Source organism: Ammospiza nelsoni, chromosome 2 (assembly GCF_027579445.1).
Source record: "Ammospiza nelsoni isolate bAmmNel1 chromosome 2, bAmmNel1.pri, whole genome shotgun sequence".
Classification (NCBI taxonomy): domain Eukaryota; kingdom Metazoa; phylum Chordata; class Aves; order Passeriformes; family Passerellidae; genus Ammospiza; species Ammospiza nelsoni.
The window spans coordinates 16699561-16722464 of record NC_080634.1 but is presented as its reverse complement, the minus strand read 5'-3'; the positions used below and the strand labels follow the sequence as shown (position 1 = coordinate 16722464).

At 37.9% G+C, this 22904-nt stretch overlaps 2 protein-coding genes and 1 long non-coding RNA gene across 4 annotated transcripts in view; 2 read left to right on the top strand and 1 right to left on the bottom strand.

Moving 5' to 3' along the window:
- CMSS1 (cms1 ribosomal small subunit homolog) overlaps positions 1–22904 on the top strand; it is a 223527-nt gene that overhangs the window by 3829 nt on the left and 196794 nt on the right. The window lies entirely within an intron of this gene.
- Positions 3675–22904, top strand: part of LOC132087002 (uncharacterized) — an 82881-nt gene continuing 63651 nt past the window's right edge. The window contains exon 1 of the long non-coding RNA XR_009420456.1: positions 3675–3786. This is a non-coding gene — a long non-coding RNA (uncharacterized LOC132087002). The remainder of the gene's footprint in view (positions 3787–22904) is intronic.
- FILIP1L (filamin A interacting protein 1 like) overlaps positions 15480–22904 on the bottom strand; it is a 171487-nt gene continuing 164062 nt past the window's right edge. For both annotated transcript variants that reach the window (XM_059492946.1, XM_059492955.1), the window contains one exon: positions 15480–18702. In XM_059492946.1, coding sequence (XP_059348929.1) covers positions 15945–18702 — 2758 coding nt within the window. In that variant the 3' untranslated portion in view covers positions 15480–15944. The remainder of the gene's footprint in view (positions 18703–22904) is intronic.

Genomic DNA, 22904 nt, shown 5'->3' with positions numbered 1-22904 from the left:
TCTTATTTTTCAGAAATTCTTCCAGTTTCCTCCTTTTTAGTTACCCCTCCTTGTCTTTCATTCTCTGGGCTTTCTGTATCACCCTTAATCCTGTAGGAGTAGTATCCCCATTTGTCAGTTTTAGATCCTTAAGGAGGATCTACCTATGATGGCCATGGCCCTCGTAGGTAAAAATTAATTGTGTCATTACAAGACAGGAGCAAAACTCTTGTATATCAGCAGCAAAAATAGGTGAGTATGGGACCACAGAGGATGATTTGGCAGTGCTTGTGGGGTCCTGTGTGGGCTCTAAAGCTCTAAAGGATGCTATTGCAAGAATTGCTGGAATTCTTTTGCCAGGGGTTGTCTTTTCTTTCTTTGTAGTGAAGGTGCCAGTTAACATCAATTTGTAGTGTGTGATTTGCAGCCATTGAGAAGCAGACTCTTCACTGAAGTGCATTCAGTGGGAGCACTGTTGCTTGGTCAGAGCTGAGGTTCTGTTGCTGGACTCTGCTTGAAGAGGTTTGAATCTCTTTTTTCAGGCTCATCAATGATTTGCTGTTCCTTGTGATAGAACGTGGTCAGTACTTGAAGATCTTTCTGAGAAGCATGCCAAGTTGACAGCTGCTTCTTGAAATCTGTGTTTCTTCCCATCAATGTGCATTCATTCTGCAGGTTGCAGTGGTGTATTTCTGTGAGCTGTGTTGGGATCTGAGCACACCTGATGAGGACTCTCAGAACTTGATAGCTGCAGATTTAGTGAATAAAATGGGAAGCCTTTCCTTCTTACTGTGGCAAAGTCATTCTTTAGTGTCTGCATGTTAACCCAGGTGTGTCTTGTAGGACACAGCTGAAATAATTTTTCAGTAGACTGATCTTTTAAAACTTCTTTTAAAGTATTTATAGAGAATTTCTTGTGAAGCTGTTGAGGAAGGCATAGGTTTCTTGTGGGTTTGCAAAAACAGTCACGCAGCAGTGCTGTGTGTTGTACTGTCTGTGGTTAAGTTAAACTTTTAGCTGTGAAATGAAAGGGAAGAATTGTGTAACTGAATGCATCAGAATCTCTCCTTGCTTCAGCAAAAGGATTGCAGTTCTGGCTATGGCACTGTGATCACCACCAGTTTTTGCTTTATTTAGGAATTAGGATTTGGCAGTTCTTAAAGAAACACCTATGTGTAAGGAGTTTTCCCATGTATTGTCAGTTGAGCCATTTAGACTGTTGGAATGCACTCTGTTGGGGAAGAAGAATGAGTGAGACATTAATACCAGAGAAATACATTAATTTTTATACTTTAAAGCAATAACTAGTGTTAGTTGGTATTACAGGATTCTTGTGTGGGGGTTCCTTACTGTTGTGGTAGTATTTTGTTAGTCTTAGCATTCTACAGAACAGTGAGAAATTTTCTTGCAGAGCAACCATTGCTATTTTTCAGAAAATTGGAAACAACAAGCATGGAGTCTCTTCTAATATTTTGGTTTGTGGTTTTTGTTTGAGGGGGTGTTTTTGTGTTTGCGTATTTGCTGAAGGGAAAACTTGAATTTTAAGTCTTTTAAAGAAATTATGCTTTAAGAAAAGCAAAAAAGCAAATTCTCTCATGGATGAACTGGAATTTCTTGTGCAAAGAGTTCAGTTAAAAAAACACTAGGAGCAATGCATCTGGTTACATATTTTAAGTGAATGTGAGGAGTTGTAAGGAAGGGCAAAATTGTGGAGGAATGCAATAAAGTTGCACTTCTATGTAAGCCACAAATTACTGTTAAGCTTGATACTAATTTTGATCAGTTCTAAAATACTGTTTAAGTGAACTGAAATCTAAATACTGCAGTCCAAATGGTGAAAGTTTATATAGCTGTTGCAAACAATATCCACCTTGATTCTCCCATCTGTTTGCCTGATCTAACATCTGCCTGAATTGAGTGGAGATAATCACACTAGTGAGGAGGGAAATACTTATCTTCACATCATGCTTTTAAAGTGGTGCTTGGCACAGCAAGGAGCTCTGCATTTCTCTATGTTCAATGCATTATACAAGAGCAGATTTTTCCATGCCTTTCATCATTCCACCCTTAATGTTGAACTTAGGATATCCATACTGAGACACTTCTTGGCTAGGCCAACTTTGAAAACATGACACCTTCTGCAACCCCTCTTCATGTGATTTGACCATGTTTTTATAAATCTGCTGAGATACTTTACTGTTGTGATTTGTAGAACATGTCAGAACTGAATTTATAGTAGAAAGTTATTTGTGTCTTGTGTTTCTGTACTGTGAGTGGCAAAATCTGGAAATGCACTATAAAAATGGAGCAGAGCATGGTCCCTGCAGTTAGCTTTGGCTCCTAAGAATTTGGCTGTCTTGATGTCCTGTGATTGGTGACCATATGTGCTGACCATGTGGATGGTTTCTGTTTTTTTCCCCAGTTGGAACAACTGAGATTCAGGTGGCTTAAATCCATTTTTAATGTCATAGATCACAGAAGAGTATTTACCTTCTCCCTCCACTTTGAAGGCAGGCTTTAGACACCGTCCTTACAATACGTATCTTTCCAGAAGGACTCTCTTGGAGTGGCTTGTTGGGATGTCCAGCAGGAATTTTGACAGGGGCTTTGGTTGTGCTTGCAGGCTTTGGTTTGGGGATCCGAGTTGGAATTGAACGACGGAAGGTATTGGTAATCTGGAAATAAACAAGAAAATAAATCATGCCTTAAGGAGGAGAAACAAGAGGTGGTTTTAGCTTTGTAGTGCTTTTTCCAGTTTGCAAACCTGAATGCATTGCTTCTAGAACTTTTGAGAACTTTGTTTGTTTAAACTTCATTTATCTTGTCTGTAAAGAGACAGAAGCTTTGTATTTAACTTACCTACCTGATTGGGGAATATCAAAGAATCTCAATGGATTGAAACTCAGAGTATAAGTAAGAGGGTTTTCCTGTCTGTCAGCTGACTATCAGCCCTAGGTGCTGAGTGATTGATGCAGTGCCAAGTATTGAGCTGTGTGGGTTCTCTGGGTGATTAATCATGAATTTGGGTGAAATTCCTCATGCAGAAGCAAATCTTGATTCAATCCTGAGCAGAGGGCAATACCCAGGTCATACTTTACTGTGAGAGATGATTCTCTCATCAGTAACCCTTGTACACAAAATTACATTTTGTATTTGTGAGACAGCTCCCCCTCCAGAATGATTGTAGTCATATTTAATTGCAAAAAATGTGAATATGCCCCCAAAAAAGTTCTTATGTGCATGGAAAAGGGGTGAAGAACTATAAAGGCAAGAAGTTTGTTTGAAAAGTACCATTATCTGAAACCAGGATTATACATACTGTACTCATGAGAACTTTTTTGCATCACAAGCATTTTATATTAGTTTTTCAGTCAAGCTAAGGGTAAAAGAACTTCACTTAATTTTTTTTAAAGATAATAAAATGGAAATTGTGTTCAAATGAGGACAATAAAAAATTGGAATTATGGTGACTTAATTATGAGTGTTCAAATGGGGACAATAAAAAATTGGAATTATGGTGACTTAATTATGAGTAAGAATGAGCTAGATCAAAACCCTTGTGGAGGGATAGAATGTAAGAAAATAAAGGTAGTGCAGAAGGCAGTCTCACACCTGAGGAGCTGCAGCTGTGCCAATCACCAAAGATTACGAGCAGGCTGCCCTTAATAGGCCACAGCTGTGTCCAGTAAGGAGGAGTGCTACAAAAGAGTGGGATAGCTGGGTGAGGAGGGAGTTGGAATTTGTTGCCTGTGCTGTGGAGAAGGAGTCAGTGCTGTGAGGAGCTGCCCATGAGAAATCACCGAGAAGGTATGGAGCTTTGCAATATGATGATTACAAACCCTAGTGGCTATAATGATCTGTCTGGCCAGGTTTAAAAAAATAAAAGTAATCACAAATCAAAAGCTTGCTATTTACTGTAGATAATTATTTATAATAGGGTTTTCAATAGAATCAAGCTGAACCAACATCAGATCATTGCATGTGCTCAGTGTGGAGGAATTTGGGGAAAGTACGTACATCACAGATGTGCTTAATGGATCATGAATAAGGAAAAAAATCAGCCTGGGCTTAATTGAAGTTTGATAACAGAGAGGTAAAATAGTTACTATCTCCCAGAGCAGTGTGGTTTGTTTCTAGGAGTTCTGAAAGAGATGATTTTTAAAAATGCAGAATCCTTGTTAGTGATGTGCAATCTACCACTGAAACTGTTGGTGATGCTAGAGGAGTGCAATGCTGCTTTAGATTAAAATCTAAAGCAGCATGTAATTATGAATCTTCACGGAAGATTCATAAATGTAACTGTTGAACTGTTCAAAGTGTCAGTTAAGTAATAGGTTTGCCCACATGATTACTGATTTTGTGAAGACATCCACATTTCTTGTCAGGGATAATATTCAGCTCTGTTAGTCAGATACTGTTATATAGGTACATGCTATTGAATTGTTTAATGATTATGAGACCTATGTGGGAGGGAAAGACCTAGGTTAAGTTTAAAAAAAAACTCTTGATAGTGATCTCTAACAAAAGAATCTTCTGAAAACAGGTTTTGTGTGCAAACTGGAAAATCAAGGAAAATTCTCAAGGTTAATAAGTGGCAAGTGGATAGGTAGCAGAGCAGTGACCTAGCTTTTAATAGTATAGTGGAGATAGCATCTGAATCTCACAGACCTCTCTGATACTCAATGTATTCATAAATTGCACAGGAAGACAGTACTGAAATTAGAATATTTGCATATGGTATAACAGGGTATTAGAAGCAAGAGCTGACAGTAACTCATGTTAGTGAGTAAAAAATGTGTGTCAGTTCAGTGTTAACAATTGAAAAATAATATGTGTAGGGAAAACTAGTTCATGTACAGTAGTGACATTTATTGTCAGTCAGAACACAGATCTTGGAATCCCTGTGAATTGTCCTCATTGCTCAGCAACTGGCCGTTATCAAAAAGGTAACAGACAAGTTAGGAATTACTAGGAAAAGAATAGAAGAAAACAAATCCCATCATTTTTTAGTGTGTGAATCCAAACCGTCCCATCCTACATTGTGAATGTTTTGCTGGGTTTTGCCAAACAGCTCAAGAAAGGGTATGCCAAAATGCAAAAAAGGTGGCAAAGACTATCAATTATGAAATGTCTTCTGAGTGAAGATTAATAACACATGCTAAACCTCTTCAAGATTGGAAAATAGATGGTGGTGAGAAAAATAAACAGCAGAAATGTAGCATTATGGTGACTAGGGCAATTTTCTAGTATGCTTGAGGGGGCATCCCCTGGGGGTGGATTAAAGGTATGTGAAAAATGTTTTCCCTTGTCAATGAGCTATAAAACTCATTGGGATAGACAATTTTTGAGGTGATGATATAAATTGCTTTGGAGAGAATTTGTGCTGATTCAGGGCATCGATCAAGGACTGCTAAACACAAAGATGTGTGGAGATTCCTGCTGTAAGTTGCAGGCTGCCAAAGGCTGGATTTCCTACTCTGTGTGCATGGTACTACTTAATGTTCACAGGCATTTAACACTGGTCACTACCAAAGAGGAGATATGTAGTCTGAGTGTCTAAAACCTCTTTCATGCTTTTATTCTGAAAATCAGCATGTTTCTAGCATTTTAATTTTTGTTTCAATGCACTGAGAAAGAGTTTGACTTAGAAAGTGAGGAAGAAAAAGGAGATGAGTTTTTCTTTCCCTGTGTTCCTCCAAGATTTTACCTCTAGGTGGCAGCGGTTTCCTTTTGTATTGCATCCCAGTATTTCACTTAAACCCGACTGAAACTCTTCGTTAAATGCTGAATAAACAAAATCAACACACATTTTCATAGTAGGCTGGAATTTTAGCATACATATTGTTAGTAGGAAAGGAAGCAAAAAAAAAAAAAAAAAGAGAATTCACTCTTTGTCCCCAAATTGAAAAGCATTTTTCTTCAATTACTAAAGGTGATGTGTTAAGAAAGGAACTGATGTTGGAGGGGATAATTTCATTATTGCTATGTGGTTTTCCATGAGTACTGAGTTGGAAGTGTTTGCCTCTGACCCTGTGGTATGGCATGGTACTGAGAATCAAATGTTTGGGTGGGCTGTTACTGCAGTGCTACTCCCTGATGTAATTATAGCAATGATAGAAAACGTGTCTGTTTCCCATCTATAAAAAGAATTACGTTAGCTAAGTATATTTAGGTGAATAGATAAAAATATTTATGTGAAGTCTTGCATATTAAAGTGAGATTGTATCTCTAAGAGGTGTTTGGTTCAGGATCTTTTTGAGAAGTGTTCCAGAGATTCCTTAGGTTACAAAGTGGTTGGAGTGTTGTCTGGAGTTGATTGATCAGCCATGACAGTACTTCAGGAAGGTGTTTGTAGGCCCGGATCTTTACAGGTTTTGTCCATCTGATTATGGTATTCAGGCTGTAAGCTTTTATTGAATCAATGAAAAGTTAGGTGCTGAAATATCCCTGTGCTCTGACCTATAGTTTGCACCAGTGTCTAGCTCATTAAAACCACCATTGACAGTGAGGTGTTCTGAGCCATCAGATTTCATTTCAAACATATTTCTTCTTTGTAATTCAAAACTATGTATTTTGCAGTTCTGAATGACATTATTGAACACATCTACAATATTATAATTTGGTGCCTAGAGCTGCATTATAACTGATGGACTTGTCAAGGTTTTATCTGCATACAGAGTTTGTAGTGCTCCCTTTTGCTTGTGTCATGTTTGATTGTAGCCACAATAACTGACTTGCTCTAACTCCTGGCATAGGCTCAAACTTGAGGATAACAGTTGTATTATAGGGGTTTTTTTTCCTATGCAAATAAACAACTAAACTTGCACTTCAGTGTTTGTACCAGTCTAACTTCTGATAAAGGCAAGGATTTAACAAACTGCCCATCTGGTTCTCTTCCTCATCATACTGCACTTAAAAATTGGTTTATTTTTCATCATTTGTGATATAAATGCTAGAGAGGAAGGAATGAATAATTTAAATTTAAGGTAAACACTTATTGACACTTAGCTTTTTGAATTCAGTTACATGTGTACCTAGATCAAGGACTAAACTTTATTTTCTAAAACTTGTACTTGACAAATTATGACTCTCAGATAAGAACTGTAAACAGAACATTTTGGACCAGTTGACTAGACCAGTGCTTAAGCTGCTGTAAGATGTGCATAAGGAGGGAATGGTGCTATGTGGGAATTGTCTGGAAAGCACTTGGAAGTAACCATATGAAAGTAACAACTGAAAATCCTTGTGCAATATTCCTAGGTCCTCCCCTGCTGCTTAGTGTAGAGGCATGTGAAGAGGTACATTGGCCATAGCAGGCTTCTATCTCCAGATGTCTGATTTGGTTTTTAGACAGACCTGAATGACTGAAAACCTCTTGTATATAGATTTTGGTGGGCCTTTTCAATTTGATTTTTAACTATGTATGGGAAATCTGTGTGCACACCATGAATTACTTCAGTTCTCTTCAAATGTATGCATCCTTTCTACCAGCTCATTCTCTTCTTCAAGATGAATGGTTTTAGTCTTCCTCATCCTTTTTTGAACTCTCATTTGTATTCTGAATTTGCTGGCTTTGTGTTCATCATTGCTGTTTAGCTATGTCTCTTAACTTCCCATCTGTAGGCCACTTTTTCTATCTGCTACCTTTCTAAGTCAGAGAAGAGAAAAAAAGATATGTTTGTTCTTCAAAAAACAAGCTGAACTGCCTGTCATGGTCTGGGGATCCCTTGTGAGTTCCCATTAATGCTCTTGAAGCACCCTCAGAAACAAAATGTTGCCCAGGAGTAACCTGTCTGAGCAGTTATGCAGTTTTCCTTTACCTAATGTGTCTACGTGAACATCAGCAAATAATTACTGCAACAACAATGACAACCCCAAAAGCATTAAACTGACCACTTTTAAATTAGATTATGTGGTATGTCTGTCTGTAAGTATAGTAGCACCATATTGGTTCAAGGCATTAGGCTTGGAAAACAACAGTGCTAAATTGGAGAAATTAACAGTTAAAGCTAATTTTCAAGGCAAGCGATGATCTAAGGATCAAGAAGGCTGCATTTTAATTTCATTTTTAAATTTACCACTGAAGCAGACGTCAGTTGCCTGTAATAGGAATTGGCAGAAGAAAGCCTGCTAGAGTGAGAACTCTACACAGGGACTACATTTGTTTTCTCAGTAAATGACAGTGGGTACTTCAGGGATGGGGACAAACACTAGCACAGGTGACAAATGAGAAATTTTCACATTATTGTGAAAATAGCCCTTCCAATTTCAAGAAGACAATGGAGAAAGCATGCTCTGAAAATATCAGGATGTATGTTCCATACCCACCTTTTTTTCCCCTCCACTGGGAACAGAGGCAGATTATTTATATGGGCCAGCTTTTAACACAATGCAATGCTTGCTTTAGGGAGTGGGCTAAGGCAAGTGTGTGTGGGAGTGTCAAGGAGAGAAAATATTTGTTTCTGTGCTGTTGAAGTAGTCCTCCTACTTTTGGTCCTAATCCTTTCCTTTTCCTTCTGAAAATATGATGTGTGCTTTGCTTCCTGTTTCAACTTTATTCATTTAAAGGGGGGGAGCATGTAGTATTTATGCTGTAAGTTTCCTTTTTTTTTTTTTTTTGTTTTTTTACAGCATTGTAACACTTGATTTAGGAGAAATAACTTTCTTTCTCAGGCCTTAAATTTTTAGTTTAAGAAATTTGAGTATCATTTGCAGCTGTACTGAAAGTGTCCAGGGGATGGTGCTGAAGATCCTTTACTCAGAAGCCCATGTCTGTATGTGCACAAGTGTGCCTCTTGCCAGACTTAAGTTTGTTCCTGGATGATTGAAGGCAGTCAGAAAGAAAGCCAGGTCTGCAAGTGAGAACGAGTTAAGTGATAAACTTGAATATTCCCTTTGGTCTCCAAGCCAGACAGCTTTGGCTGAAATTTCTGGTTAGGCATTCTCAGCTGCACAGAGCATTTAGATACGTCCTTTTCTTTACTGTTCTTTTGCTAGACCCTGGCATTTGTTTTCTAGGAATCCAAAGTGAGAAGTCTCAGTTGCTCTGAGTTCCCTTTCATGCAGCACACCTGTGTGTGACTGTACTGAGATGTGTGAGCAGGAGCAGTGAATCCTGACTCTCACTGTCTCACTCAGGGTGAGAGCTGTGCCAGGCTGGTGTCTGGCTTGGCTCACTGCATTGTCACACCACATAAACAGCTCAGCAGAGGGAAAGTGACTCCTCAATAATCTAGAGTCATAGTACTTGAGCTGTTAAGTGGAAGAGCAATTGGGTTTGTTTAATCTGGAGAAAACAAAACTGAGAAGTGATGTGATAATTGTCTTCTAATATGTGTTGCAGAGAGAATAATTTTCAAAGTCCAATGAAGGGACAGGAAAAGGAATACTGGAGTACAATTCCAGCAACATAAATTTAGTTTAGAAATTAGCAAGATTCTTAGTGACAAGTGTATTCCAGCCCTGTTCCAGATTCCTGGGTAAAGGTGGCATTGCAGAAGTTTTTTAGAGCTATATGAACTAGGGGGTTTTTTTTAAAAGTTTAAGTCAAGTTATAGTGAGGAAATAGGCTCAAAAATGTCCTGTCATCCTTTTTAAGCTCTATTTAATGTGTCTTCTGCTGATATTTGCTTTATTACAGCCCTCTTGATTTCAATAATATGGCATTTTTGACAGAAAAAGCAGTATTAATATTAGAAACTACTTCCATACATGTGGCACAATTTACACTAATGCACTTGATTGTGATGCTGTGATCTTATTTCCTGAATGCAGAGCTTAAATCTGCTTTCTGGTGGCGGGGAAAAGAATGGTGGGAAGCAGAAATTGTATTTACAGTTTCTAGAATTCTGTTATGTGCCTTGCTTTTCTTGGGACGTGTCTTCACTGACAAGTGTGATATTATTTTAAACTTTGGATAACTTAGGCTCATTTCTAGTAGATAACTGACAAGATGCAGGGGTGGGTAAGGTTTTGTTGTGGGTTAACTCCAGTAGGACAAGTTTACCTGGGGCTGGCTGATCAGCATCATCATGCAGCTGCAATGAACAACTGTTCATTGTTAATCTTCCTTTTGCCCCTTGGAAGTCCAAGGGGTCTCAGGCACCTTGATAGGGCACTTGGGGGTCCCTAGGAGCAGAAGTGTGGCTTTTTTAGCACGCTGAACATGCTGCAATTGCAGTTGTGTCCCACACAGGGGTGTGCTGGCACTTGTGTGTTCCTGCAGGTGCTTAGGTGTCACTGCTGTTGGAGAGAATGTAGCCCAGGGTGAGATCAGCAGTGCCTTGGTTTAAAGCTGCTCTGCCATTTGTTGAGAAAGATTCTTGGCAGTGGAGGATCATTCAGTACAGACTGGAGGCACATAGGGATATTTGTGGGGGTATTTGTGTTTGGGTATTTTTAAGGCAGTTTTAAAAAATGTTTGAAACTGCTCTTCTATGCATACATGCCTTTTAATGTGAAATGTGTTCATTATCAATATTGTCTGTTCAAAAGCTTTGAGTATGTTTTCCCCACTTTAGCAAATTTTTATGGTGAAAAAGTGGGAAGTCCTGCATGGAGGAGGAAAAAAAACCCTCTTGCTTTTACCATCATGGCTTTTTTCTGTCTGTGAGTAGGCTGTTTTTTCTCTTGGAAGGCCACATTAAAAGGTGTGTTAATCAGAGTCCTATTTTCAGTTTATGTATATTTTGTCCTAATATATATAAAATGCTAATTAAAACAAAAGACTCTACCTTTTGTCCAGCTAAGGTTGATGTTTTTTCAGGACAAAACATGACCTATAGTGGCTTGAGTATGAGACAATTAAGGATAATAAAATGTAGGTAGTAATCACATTGAAGCTGCCTTGCTCAGATTTTGCAAAAATCAATTAACTTCTCTCCCAAGAAATACAGAATTATTTAAATGGGACTGCTGAATGTTTATTGTATATTTGAAGTGTTTTGTGATGTGTTTTTTGTGCTAGATTGTATCTCTGCAGGCAATGGTGATGGGTCCAGGACTTTGGCAGCAATTGCACTACAAAATGCTCCTTTTTCCTTTTTGCTTGTCCATTCAGTTATGCTGATGTAGCTCTTTATTAAAGCTGTGCTGTGAAATGGATCCTGTTTTGTTGAGGTTGTTTGGGGTTTGTTCTGTTTTGTTTAATGAGGATTTGTGGCATATGGCTTTTTTGTTGGTGGTTTTGCTTTTGTGTTTTTAAATCCAGGTTAGTTTCTTGACCTGGTTCACAGTGCTGCCTTCTGGAAGTGGTGACAGCACAACTGAAAGGGCACTATTTTGTAATTTGGGTTGAGGTAGGGGCAAAAAAGGGGAGGGAGATTCTTTGCCCTATCCCTGTTTGAAGATCCTGTGATGTCAGACCACTGCATGGGAAATGAAGAGACATTGATTAAAAGAGGCCTTTTCACTTGTACTCAAATGTTTCTCAAGAGTACTTTGCTTTGTGGTCAGAAGAGAATACTATTCAGTTGGCAGCTCTGCTATTTGAGGCTTTCTGAGTGCCCACAGTATGGTGGGTCATTGAGTAATGCGCTAGCTGCAGCACAGAGAGAATTCAGCTTCATCTCACAGCCACTGGCTGCAGATCTGTGAAAACACTTCATGCTGCTTAAACTTATGGTTTGTCTTTTTTTTTTTGAGCAATTTTCCACTATAAGTACTTGGTGTTAATTTTAAGACATTTTTACACACCCACTTGTGCTGTATTTGAACCATAAGATCTTTTTCTCTTCTGTTTCTTGGTAACATAATGTTTTGGTAGTCTTTCCTTAAGCCTGGAGATTAGGCAGTTGTCAGTTTTTGTTTTGCCTGTCTCAATATCTGTTTCCTAGGGACAAAGTCATCCTGCAGATGGTTCCTCCATTTCCATCATCTAACCCTGCAGCATCCATTGAATCTTACTCAGAAAATAGAGCTGTGCAATTCTGTTTCTGATTATTTTTTCCCTAGTGTGGGGAGCACGCCTTCCTAATCCCTGCATGAAATGCTTACATACAGATCTTTTTCTTATTACAGCCTTACATACTGTCCCCAGACACTGTATTGGCTACAGTGCTTTGGATCAGGAAGATTAGCAGTCTGCTCCTGTGATTTTTGTCAATTCTTTTTCTTAATTAGTGGCTTAAAGGAGGTCTTTAAATAACTTGAAATACTACCTCAGAGTTGATGGATGGGTGCTTTGGTCTCAGATTACCATTATCGCTTGGTATTCTCTTCTTTATGCTTTTCCTCCTTTTCCCTCCCTCCCCTCATCCATCCTCCCTGAAGGGACAAAAATTGCAAGTATTTCTTCTGAGAAATTTAATCACATATAAACACCAAAGTGTTGGTGCTGCCTTCTCTTGTGTTTATTTGATCATTCACTGAAATAAACCCAACATGGTGAAGGAAAGTGGGCTAGTAACTGCTGTCATTTTTTAATCAGTTAATTCTCCCTTTTGCTGGGAACTAAACATAAGGGAGAAAGGGTAGATTTTTAGACCGTAGAGACGCTTGCCAAGAGTTTTGGAAAAGAGAAGAATTGATATTATGATCTGCTGAAAACTGTTTTTATGCACTCTTTCACAGCTTAATCCCTCTGATATATGCTTCTTGTTATGTGACCTTATTTCCCCATAACATTTAAATGAACCATTACATACCTGTCAGACTTTGGGCTTTTGAGCAACTGCTGAAAGCAAAAGTGTCTTAGCCTCCAAATTAACAGCAATACTTACCACTTACAGAGTAGTTGAAATCCTAGAAAAGCTGCCTTACTTGTCAAACTTTAATGTGATTGTGCTTGATGTTTTTGTTCAGAGTGCTTGAATCAATGTGCAGATAACTTAGTCACATTTCTCCTTGCTCTGCTGTTTTCTCGTTGTCTGCTAAGGAAGCAGGTGGCTATTCCCACTCAGCAGAATGAAATACTCGGAAGTATGGAGTGGTGATCTGAACAACTCGAGGTTAATTTGTAAATCAATAATTTGATTCCTTAAGCTATGCTTTCTATTTGCTGTTTTATGATAAAGTTACAGCTAACTTCTTTCTGTTTAAACAATTACGTGTCAGCTCTCAGCAAATACATCCAGGTGCTTATTTTCTCTGCTTTGAAATTGATCTTGGCAATTCAAACCAAACAAACCTGTTTCATTGTGCAAACCTTATTTTCAGGCAAAAGTAATTAATTGATTTTTTTTTTTTTATCTGTTGGAATGACTGACAGAAATTTTGCTGTGAAGTCAGTTAAACCTACACAAAGGTTGTTTCATCAGTAGGGGGATGTAAGCATCTCTTAATCGAGATGCATTTTCAGGAAATATAGCAATTTCATCTCCAGGCAGTGCTGATGCTTCTTACTTAGTTAATGGTCATGAGTGGCTGCTTCCTTTGTCTTTTGTTAATTAGTTACTGATAAATCATTATGAGTGTAAGGCAGGGCCAGAAGTACTGCCTGTTAAATGATTATACTTATAAATGGTGTGACCTTTCATCTAGGTTTGTATTCAAATCTTAGCTTTAAAGACTGACCTTCCTTATTCATAAGAGCTTGGTAAGTGTCCAAAGGACTATGTGTGCTTATTGCTATGCCCTTATTTGTACTTTTCTTTTAATAAGGTATTCTAATAGATGGCCCAGTGGTTAATGTTCAACACACTTCTGTGTATTTTTGAAGGTAGATCTGAATTTTTTTTCCTACATGTTTTGTAGGTCTAACTGAAGAAAATTTTAGTGTCTCTGGAGGACAAGCATTTAGTCCTTTGATTTTGGGAGAATTTGCTGTTTGTTACTATGCTGGCAAGTGACTGCTTCAGACACAGTTATTTAATACCATGCTTGTAATGTGGTCCTGCAGAGATCTGAGGTATAGATCAGCAGGATATGCAGAATCCTAAAGAACAGAAGTGCAGAGAAGGTATTTTGAAGGTACTGATTTTTGGGCTCTTAACTGAGCCCTGCAGTTAAGAATGTGCAGCCTGAATTTAATTAGGTAACTTGTTCGTTTAATTAACATGCTCTAAAAATTATATGATTTTGCTTTTCCTGGGGTCTGGCTGCTGTCTTCTTTAGCAACTTTTGCTGAAGTAGGTGTGAGTCAAAGTTTGCTTTGCAGAATAAAACAATGTACTCCTTCTGACCTAGGTCTTGGTCAGAGCTCACTTGTGCAGCCTTGGAGATAGAGGGAGACAAAACAAGGAAGAAGAACCTTTTATGAAGCCTAGTAACGTCAGATTATATAAACTGGGGTTATGCAGTTCCACAAACAACTTCTCTTTTGGAAATTGCTATTGTTCAACTGTAATACATATGTTATTATCCATTTCTATCACATATATAATTCTTTCTTCCCACTGTTTACTGAAAAAAAGTGTACGTGGGCAGTGGACTTTGCTTTTCAATAGAAACTGTTCTAAAAGTAGGTATTATCTACAGCCATAAACATTTAATTTCCTGTCAATCAAAAGGACTTAAAATGATACAAGTCCCCTTGTTATGTGAGATCATGGGCCAAGGTTCTTTGCTGAATCTGTTGCTAAGTTATAGTGCAGAAATATTTTTTTTCCTCTGGGGAATATAGGCAGAATAAAGATAAGGGCTTAGTGAATAGGGACTTTGCTTACTTGCACACTTCCTTGTTGATTGCAGAAGGTTGCAGTTTTTAATTTTTTTTAAATTAATACATACTACCACCATCACCCTGAAAGCATTAAATTTATAGGCATTTAGAATAGAACTTTTTTAGAATAAAAGAATAGAATAGAAAATAGAACTTCTTAGAATAAGAGCAATTGTTGCAATTTAGATTTGGAGTGTACAGCTTTTGTGAAAAAGAGGAGTTTGAAAGTGCATTCCAGATCTTCTGGACTGATTTATGTTGCAGGTGAAGCTGTTCCACTACTAGCAATATTTCATGGGAAATTAAAATTGACTGCTTGGGCACATTACATTTCTGTGCTTTTCCTAGGCACAAATACTGTAATTGTCACTGAAATACCTTAACCTGCTTTGTCAATTCTATTTATCCCAGACCCAGAGGCCTGCATCTTTGCAGACTTGATCTACTATTGCTTCTTAATGCTTCTGCCAAACTTTCTCTGTCTATGAAGTAAAAAAACATGAAGGTATGCCATAGTTTGGTAATCCTGTTTCTTCTTCAGAGTACTTGTGTGATGTGTACTGTTTGTCAGATTTGTGACTAAGAGTTAAGATTAAATCTGATTATTGTTTGTAAATCTATTCTCCTGAATTATTGTTTAGAAATATAAATGTTGCTGTTTCTTGTTTTACAGCATACCTAAATGATTGCAGGTTTTCTATTGTATTGGGAAAAAACCCTTGTTTGGGGAGAATTACTTTGTGATACAAGCTTCTGAACTTGGTTCACTTACAAGCAAAGTTTGCATGGGGGTTTAAAAAGAGTTTTACCCAAACACTGTTATACAATACATAATATTTTGTGTATGATGTAGTGATAATTACCTGAAATGAGAGGGCTAGAAGGAATTGGAAAATAGAAGGGAAGATAATGAAACAAGTTTTATCTGAAGTTAGCAGGCAGTATTATGGCTTAATTCAAATTCTACCATACATGCAGAAAAAAATACAAACCACACATAACAAACAAAAAATATTCAGCAAGCAATGATGAAAATAATCAGTCATTTACTGGTTTTTTTGTAATGTTAAAATATTTCACCAAGGCAAGTTGCAGTCAAAAGTAATGTGAGTTATTTTGAAAATGGCAATACATAAAGATGCATTTATACAAGTGCAAGACTAAATATTTTACATAACTGTATTTCAATGAGAAGATATACAGTAAGTGCACACTTGATAACACTAAGCAGGCAAAACTTAACGTTAGTTCCATATGCTGCTGATAGTTCATGCACAGATCTTTCCCAAAGAGGCCGTTCCAAATAATTCTTGCTGGGATGAAAAACAGGATGGGTTGCTGGTAAGGGTGTCAGCATGGATGGGGGTCAGTTATAGACATTACTTACTGTAATTTGTGATTGCCGTGGAAGAGGAGTGGCTGTTGGTGTGATAGTAATACTGCTGGTGATTTTATTGGTGGGCTTAGTGGGCAGGCCATTAGCTAGGGCTGGAGTTCTGCTGTCTTGCACTGCATTGCAAGGGCTGGTGGGCTTGGAAGCGGTGAGAGCTTGCACATAAGGACTTCCTAAATGAATGTGGATCTTGTTATCCTCAGTAGTTATGACACTTGATCCTGTACTGTTAGATCTCTGAAACTGCCATGATGACTGCCTGTCTGGGGATACTCTAAAAACAGTGTGCTTGGCTCCCGTTTCCAGAGGCTCCGAGGAGAGTGTTTGTTCCTGAGAACTTGAGCCGGGCAAAGCCAAAGGGGACATTGTTCTTTCAGGAGTTAGAGAACCACACGATTCAGGAGTTTGAGATCTTGAAAAAGTAGTAGTCATAGTAATAGGAGAAATTACATGCTCTGGGGTCATGTAACCTTCTCCTCCTTTTGATTTTACAGGTGTTAAGGAGGCGTTTTGAATAATGGTTATTCTTTGCTTTGGAGTGCCACAGTTTGGTATAACTGCTGTGCTGGTGTAGGAGTGAGGGCTTTCAGTGGTAGGACTGGTTATTTCAAGGGTTGCTGTGTTCTGTCTATGGTCTGGAGTTACTTTTATGTGAAGGGGTTGGCCCGGTGTATGGCTGAGCACTAGATCTCCAGTCTGCGCACAGTTTCCATTTTGCTTTGTGTGTATCTTTCCATTTTGAGGATGGCTCTCTTTGGACCTCATCCAAGGGATCCATAACTTTTTGTTGGCGGCATTTGCTGTGGATGAGTTGCTTTTGAAAGACGCTGTTTGTTCCTCCTCATTATCACTGTCTTCATAGAGCTGCCCGTTGACAACCGTTCGCTCCAAAGGCATGAGGGTTTTGTAATCGGGGGGTTCGTTGTCTGCTGGATCTGTTTGGATTTCTTTAGAAAAAACTTGCACATCTGGAATTTTCTTTCCATTGAGACCAGGCCTGATAGTCTTGCTGAAGGATCTGTACCTCTCCAGCTCTTTGGTGAGGCTCTCCATCTCTCTTGCTAACTCCCTGTTTTTGTTTTCTTGCTGCAGGAGTTTCTTCTGTAAGACTGTGTGATCGCCTCGCAGGTGACAGATTAGGTCTTCTGTTGCGACGTATTCATGAACTTTCTCTTTCAGTGCATCTACTTCTCTGGAAAGGTGACTCGATTTAGCTTCCTCTTCTCTGAGTTTCTTGAAAAGGCGCTCCTGATTGGACTCTGCCTTTTCTGTTAATTTATACCTCGCCAATTCCATTTTCACAGCCTCCAACTCCTCTGAGAGGAGCCTGGCTCTGTCCTGTTCCCTGACATATTTTCGTTCTAGAGACTCAAATTCATCTTCAGTTTTCATAAGATCATCTTCTACTGACTTCATTTCGTTGAGCTTCTGCTTAAGCCTCTCAACTTCTTGAGAAAGCTCTTTGATTATGTTGTTTTCCTGCTGCAAGGAGGTGCTGGATTTAGTACTCTCCTTACGTTTACTTTTAAGAAACTCTTTTTCAACATCTTCCAGGGACTGAAGTCTTTTACTTAGAATATTCACTTTGGAAACAAGATCACTTCCTTTCTCCTCTTCTGCTTTCAGTTTGTTTTTCAGTTCATCTCTTTCTTTTGTAACACTGGACATTTTTTCCTCTGCATCAGATTTTGATTTCAGCGCCTTTTTACTTTCCTCCATCAGCTTTTCTGTAACTGACATCACTTTATTTTGTTCCACCTGAAGCTGGGAAGTTGCAGCTTGCAGCTTTTCTTCTGTTTGCTTTATTTTTTCACCCATAGTTTTTCTTTCATCCACCAGCATCACTGTTAAACTCTTCAGCTTTGTTAAATCTTCTTTAAGTGTAAACTCAGTTTTTTCTAACTTGCTTTCAATTGCTTCAAGCTCACCAACTCTAGCTTTTAAACCATCCAGCTCATGGGACAACTGCTTTGTTAAAATTTTTTCTCTTTCTAGGTTGCATTTCAGGGAGTAACATTCCTGTTTACTCTTGTTGAAAGCATCTTCTAGTTTCTCCAGCTCCATAATTCTTTTATTAAGTTTATCCACTTCCCCTTTAAGGTTCTTGCTCTGTGATGCTTCTTGTTCTAACTTTCTATTAAGTTCTCTGCACTGATCTTCCATTTTTGTGAGCTCTTCATCTTTTCCTTCCATCTCCAGCAGCCGTTTCCGTAGTTCTTCCACTTCAGTCATAAGTGCAGCGTTCCCACACTCTCCCTTATTTATCTTATCCCTTATGTCTTGCAGTTCTTCTTCTGCCTTTCGTAAAGATCTGTTGGTCTCTTCCAGCTCATCAATTTGCCGGCTGAGAGTCGTTAATTTGAGCCGGAGCTGGCGATTCTGGCTGTCTTCATTGGTTAGTTTGGCCATCATTGCTTCTTGGTCTTGGGAAATCCTACTGCTCTGGGCGTGAATTTCAGCCTCCAGCCTGCTGGATCTCTGTTTCTCTTCTTGATTTTTTGCTTCAGCAAAAGTCAGCTTTTCGTGTGCTTGTTCTGTAGAAGTGGTTAATTCTTGAATTTTTTTACTTTGTTGATTCACCTGCTCAGTGAGTCTTTGCTGTTCATCTACCACCATTAAAGCAAAGGATTTCAGTTTAGTCAATTCTTCTTTCAGTTTAGCTATTTTCTTGTTGTTTTCCTTTTCTTTTTTTGCTTGATATACTGTCTCTTGTTCAAGAAGCTTTTTCAATCTGTGGGAGGAAATAATATTGTATTTTGTAGCCATTTTAGTGGGCATTTAAAAACACACTTGAAATACTACATTTCTGCCACATGTCCATGAACATCCGCTTGTAACTACAAGCAGACCTCTCCTTGCAGCATTATTTGGAAGTGCCCACTGGTCCTACTTCCTATTCAGAAGTTCTTTGGTAATGAACACTTCAGCAAGATCATTTAGACTTAGCAACTTCTTATTGTGCCTCTTTAATTACATTTGGACTTTTGACAGGGATCAGTGCAACAAAACTGTTCTGTTATTCTGCACTGGAACTGTGATTCTCTTGGCTGTTTGCTGAGGCTAGGTACGTGTGTGCAAACTTTGTCTGGCTTTTTGTGTGTGCTTTTTTTTTTTTTAAAGAAATGTGATTATTATAATGTTTGAGAAATTAGGTCAGTGCAGCCCTCAAGGGCAGATATAATTTACAGCATCATAAACCTCCTAGCTTTGTTACTTATAAACCATCCTGATATTTTAAAATCAAACCTTAAGGACATTTGAGTATGTGAAGGAAATGTAGCCACAAAGGGCAGTTAGACTGCCTAATGTGAATTCCTGAGCAGCACACCAGAGCAAAATGAGGTAAGTCTGTCCTTAGTGAAAATGCAGGCCTTGTGACTTCATGTCTAATACACACACATACACACAAAAATGCAGTCAGCAGATAAACAGGTATTCAGTAGTGCTTTTTGAACTTAAGAAAGCTCAACTGTCTTAATGTGTGTTAGGCTTGGATTTGCAGATATGCCTCAGTGCATCGCTGCTTTTACATGATTCTTGAAGGTTTTCATGATGATTTTCCAAAATAAATTTTACAAGTTTGTTAGTACTCAGTCTTTATTGAGATACAACATACTTAATTAGCAAAAGACTTGGGATAAGGTTGTGTGTTTGTTTATGCAAGAGCCTAAGAACCTTCAAATAACTCAACTTCTTCGGTTCTTTTGTGGACATTTGTTTGTCAAAAAGATGCTTGTGGAGTTCATCTAAAGTGTGATTAGGTTTGGTCAGCACATATGCCTCCTTTCAATTACATTTTTCCTACAGTCAAGATAAATATATTCTGGTTTTAAATAAAATGTGAAAAGCCTAGATTGAAGTAATAAAGAATTAGGATTTGTATGATGTTTATAAGAATGGTACAGACTCAGTTGTGTAGATCATGTGGAGGAAATGACTGGGTTATCAAGACTGTACTTGTACAGAATGACTGTTTAGGCACCCATTAAATCTTATTTCTTTCCCCCTCTGAAATATGATGGCAGCTGTCTAGAAGTTGCTGCTGAAACATAGGATTCCTGTTCCACATTTGTCTGGGGTCACTGTAGTGATGTCCATGTCCAAGTGATGAGTCTTTACAGCTTCCTACTGACAAGTTCCTGTTGCAGCCTCCCTTTTAGTTCAGGAGGAGCTTAGATAAGGGCCTCCTTTGCACAGCTTTTAATTAACTGTTGACTGACTGAAGGCATCTATTCCTGGGCAATAGGCTGCCTCAGCAGCATCCCCTTTGGAAGCAATGTAATTTTCCTGCACAGAGAGGAAGTCCTTGCCATTGTATTACAGTCCATGAGACTTGTCTGATTTAGTGGTGATGTTGCACAGAAATCCATGATAATAAAATTTCTTACAACATTTTCACAGTCCCTACTGTTTGTGTTTTAGTGCCTAAGTTGCACTATGTTGAATGTAATAAAATGCTTTGTATGAAAAATTAACGGGATGGGAAGTAGCCATAAACATCAAAGACGTGAAGCAGTCACAAATTCTGTACAACAGTCAATTAACATAATGGGGGAAGCAGATATGAAAATATATAAATGGAGAGGGAAAAAGGTTTGTGAAATGAGTTTGAAGGAATGCTGTTGGTTGACAGAACAAATAAATGACTGCACCATCTCAAAGGCAGCTTTTTACTGTGTTCATGGTATATAAACTTCAGTCCCCTTTTCAGTGCTACTTTCAGTTCTAATTCTTTCTAGTGTAAAAATATTTTTTTCCCTCCCCACCCTTGTGTCTGAATGCTTTAGTAGTGAAGTTCAATTGATGATTTACTGTTGCCATAGCTATAAAACCATAACAGAAGCACAACTAACAATTTCATTTGGAATGAACTCAGGTTTTGAGTGTGTGCATGAAGTTAAGACATACTAATATGGTTACTTGGACTTACTAGCATTTGATTTATTTTAGCTTGCTTCACTGTAATTTATTTTTTTAAGGCAGATTTAGCTGTGGTCATTAATGCCTTAGGTAATCAGTGTTTTACCCAACACTTCCATATGAACTAGTTGATCCCTCTCTGGCCAAATCAAAGTGTTAATGATCCAGCAAGTCATGCCTCTTACATTGCTTTAGAAAGAGGCTCTTAGGCCAAATAGTAACAAACAATTGTAATTTTCATAGAGATGCTGTCTACATTTTTTATTATTCAAATAGCTGATTTTATATAAATATAAGTTGACAATTGAGTCAAATCTGGTGAAGTCTGTGTTGCATGGGCTATTTGAACAAAAGTCCCTTTATTACTGGTACCTGGATTGTTGTGTAAGGATTTTCAAGAGTGTCTGTTTCTTTGGTCATGCCAAAAGACTTTGGGTGTTTAAAAATTATTCCTTCATTCAAAAGACAAAATGCAGTTTTAACATTCAAACAGACTCACAAGTAAATATTTGTAATAATGGAGATCTGTTTCATTTTTTAAGAATACTTTTATAAAATCACTTGATTGAAGTGAAGACCATAGCTCAGCAACTAGGAGTTAAAGGATTTTAATATGTTGCTATAAAGAAAAAGGGAATGTATTAAGCATGGTATATTTTTGATACTGTGCCATTCACTTGCTTTTGGTAACTGCATGCTTAGTCATATATTCCTATATAGAAAATACCCTCAACACTGCTGAATAGATAGTGATTTCTTGGACAAAGATTGATATTTTAAGAAGTCAGCTGGGAGTCTGTTGATATTTGCAAAGAATTTTCCTTGGCTGCTGGGTTCCTGTTTCATGGTTCAGAAGGTCACAGTGACTGTGTCTGCACATAAGCACTTGGGAATGGAAGAGGACCCTAAAATGTTTGGGGTTTTTGGTGTTATTTATTTGTTTGCTTGTGTTCTTAAATTAACTGCTTCATTTTGATCAGGGCTTTTTTTTTTTGGAACCTGAGTTCTATGGGTCAGTGCTTCGTTGTGTAAATTATCTGAATTAAGAAGTCATGTGCTTGAAGAAGTGCTTTAACTGATAATAGCACTTAGTGACTTTGGTGATAGGGTAAAAATACTTTGTGTTAACTTCATCAAAAATGCTGTCTTCCTGAAGAACAGTATCTAGGGTACCTGAGAGCACAATTTTACTGAAAATATGCAAAGGTCAAAAAAAGTTGGCTCAAATAAATAATAATTTTTTTGAAAGAACACACACTCCCTTATCCAATACAATATTTTTATCATTTTCTTTGCCAGCTAAATTTCATGATCATGTAATTTTGTATCAGGGAAAGGTAGGTATATCATTTAGACAAAGCTTTTGCACAGCTCTAAGCAGTTGACTTCACAGGACTACAACAACCATTTATGAACTGAGGCCAGCAAAAACAGACATTGAAAATTGTTTTTATGAACATGACTGATAGGTAGTTAAAGAGTCAGGGCAGTGTCTTATTACTTCAGAGCTTCTGTTATAAATTATTGCTTTATTGTGGCTTAATATTGTACTTACTTGCAGTACCAGTTAACTGCTCCTTTATCTCCTGGAAGAAATTTTATTTCTCAGCTCTCCTCTGTTCATTGTAATTGGTTCCCTCAACATGCAGGCTACAGCTTCTTGGTGTTAATACTGGACATTTAATTGTGTTGTCTTGTTTTTCTTCATTTTTTCCAAGTGCATGTAACTTGAGCTACACTGCATTATATTTGGCAACATAAATGACTGTATTCTCTACAAAATGTAGAGACTCCCATAACAGTTCACTGTCATAACATTTTGTCTTTAAGAGGGACTTTCCATTTTCCTGGGGTGACCTGTATTACATGCAGATTGTTTAATTTATGTTTTTACAGAATTCTAAGTTTCACAGAAACCAAAGAAAGTACTGGAGACTCAGATTGCAACACTTTGTTTTTTTAATTTTTTTTTTTTTTTTTTTAGTTCTGGAATGAGTTATTCTTTGGATGATA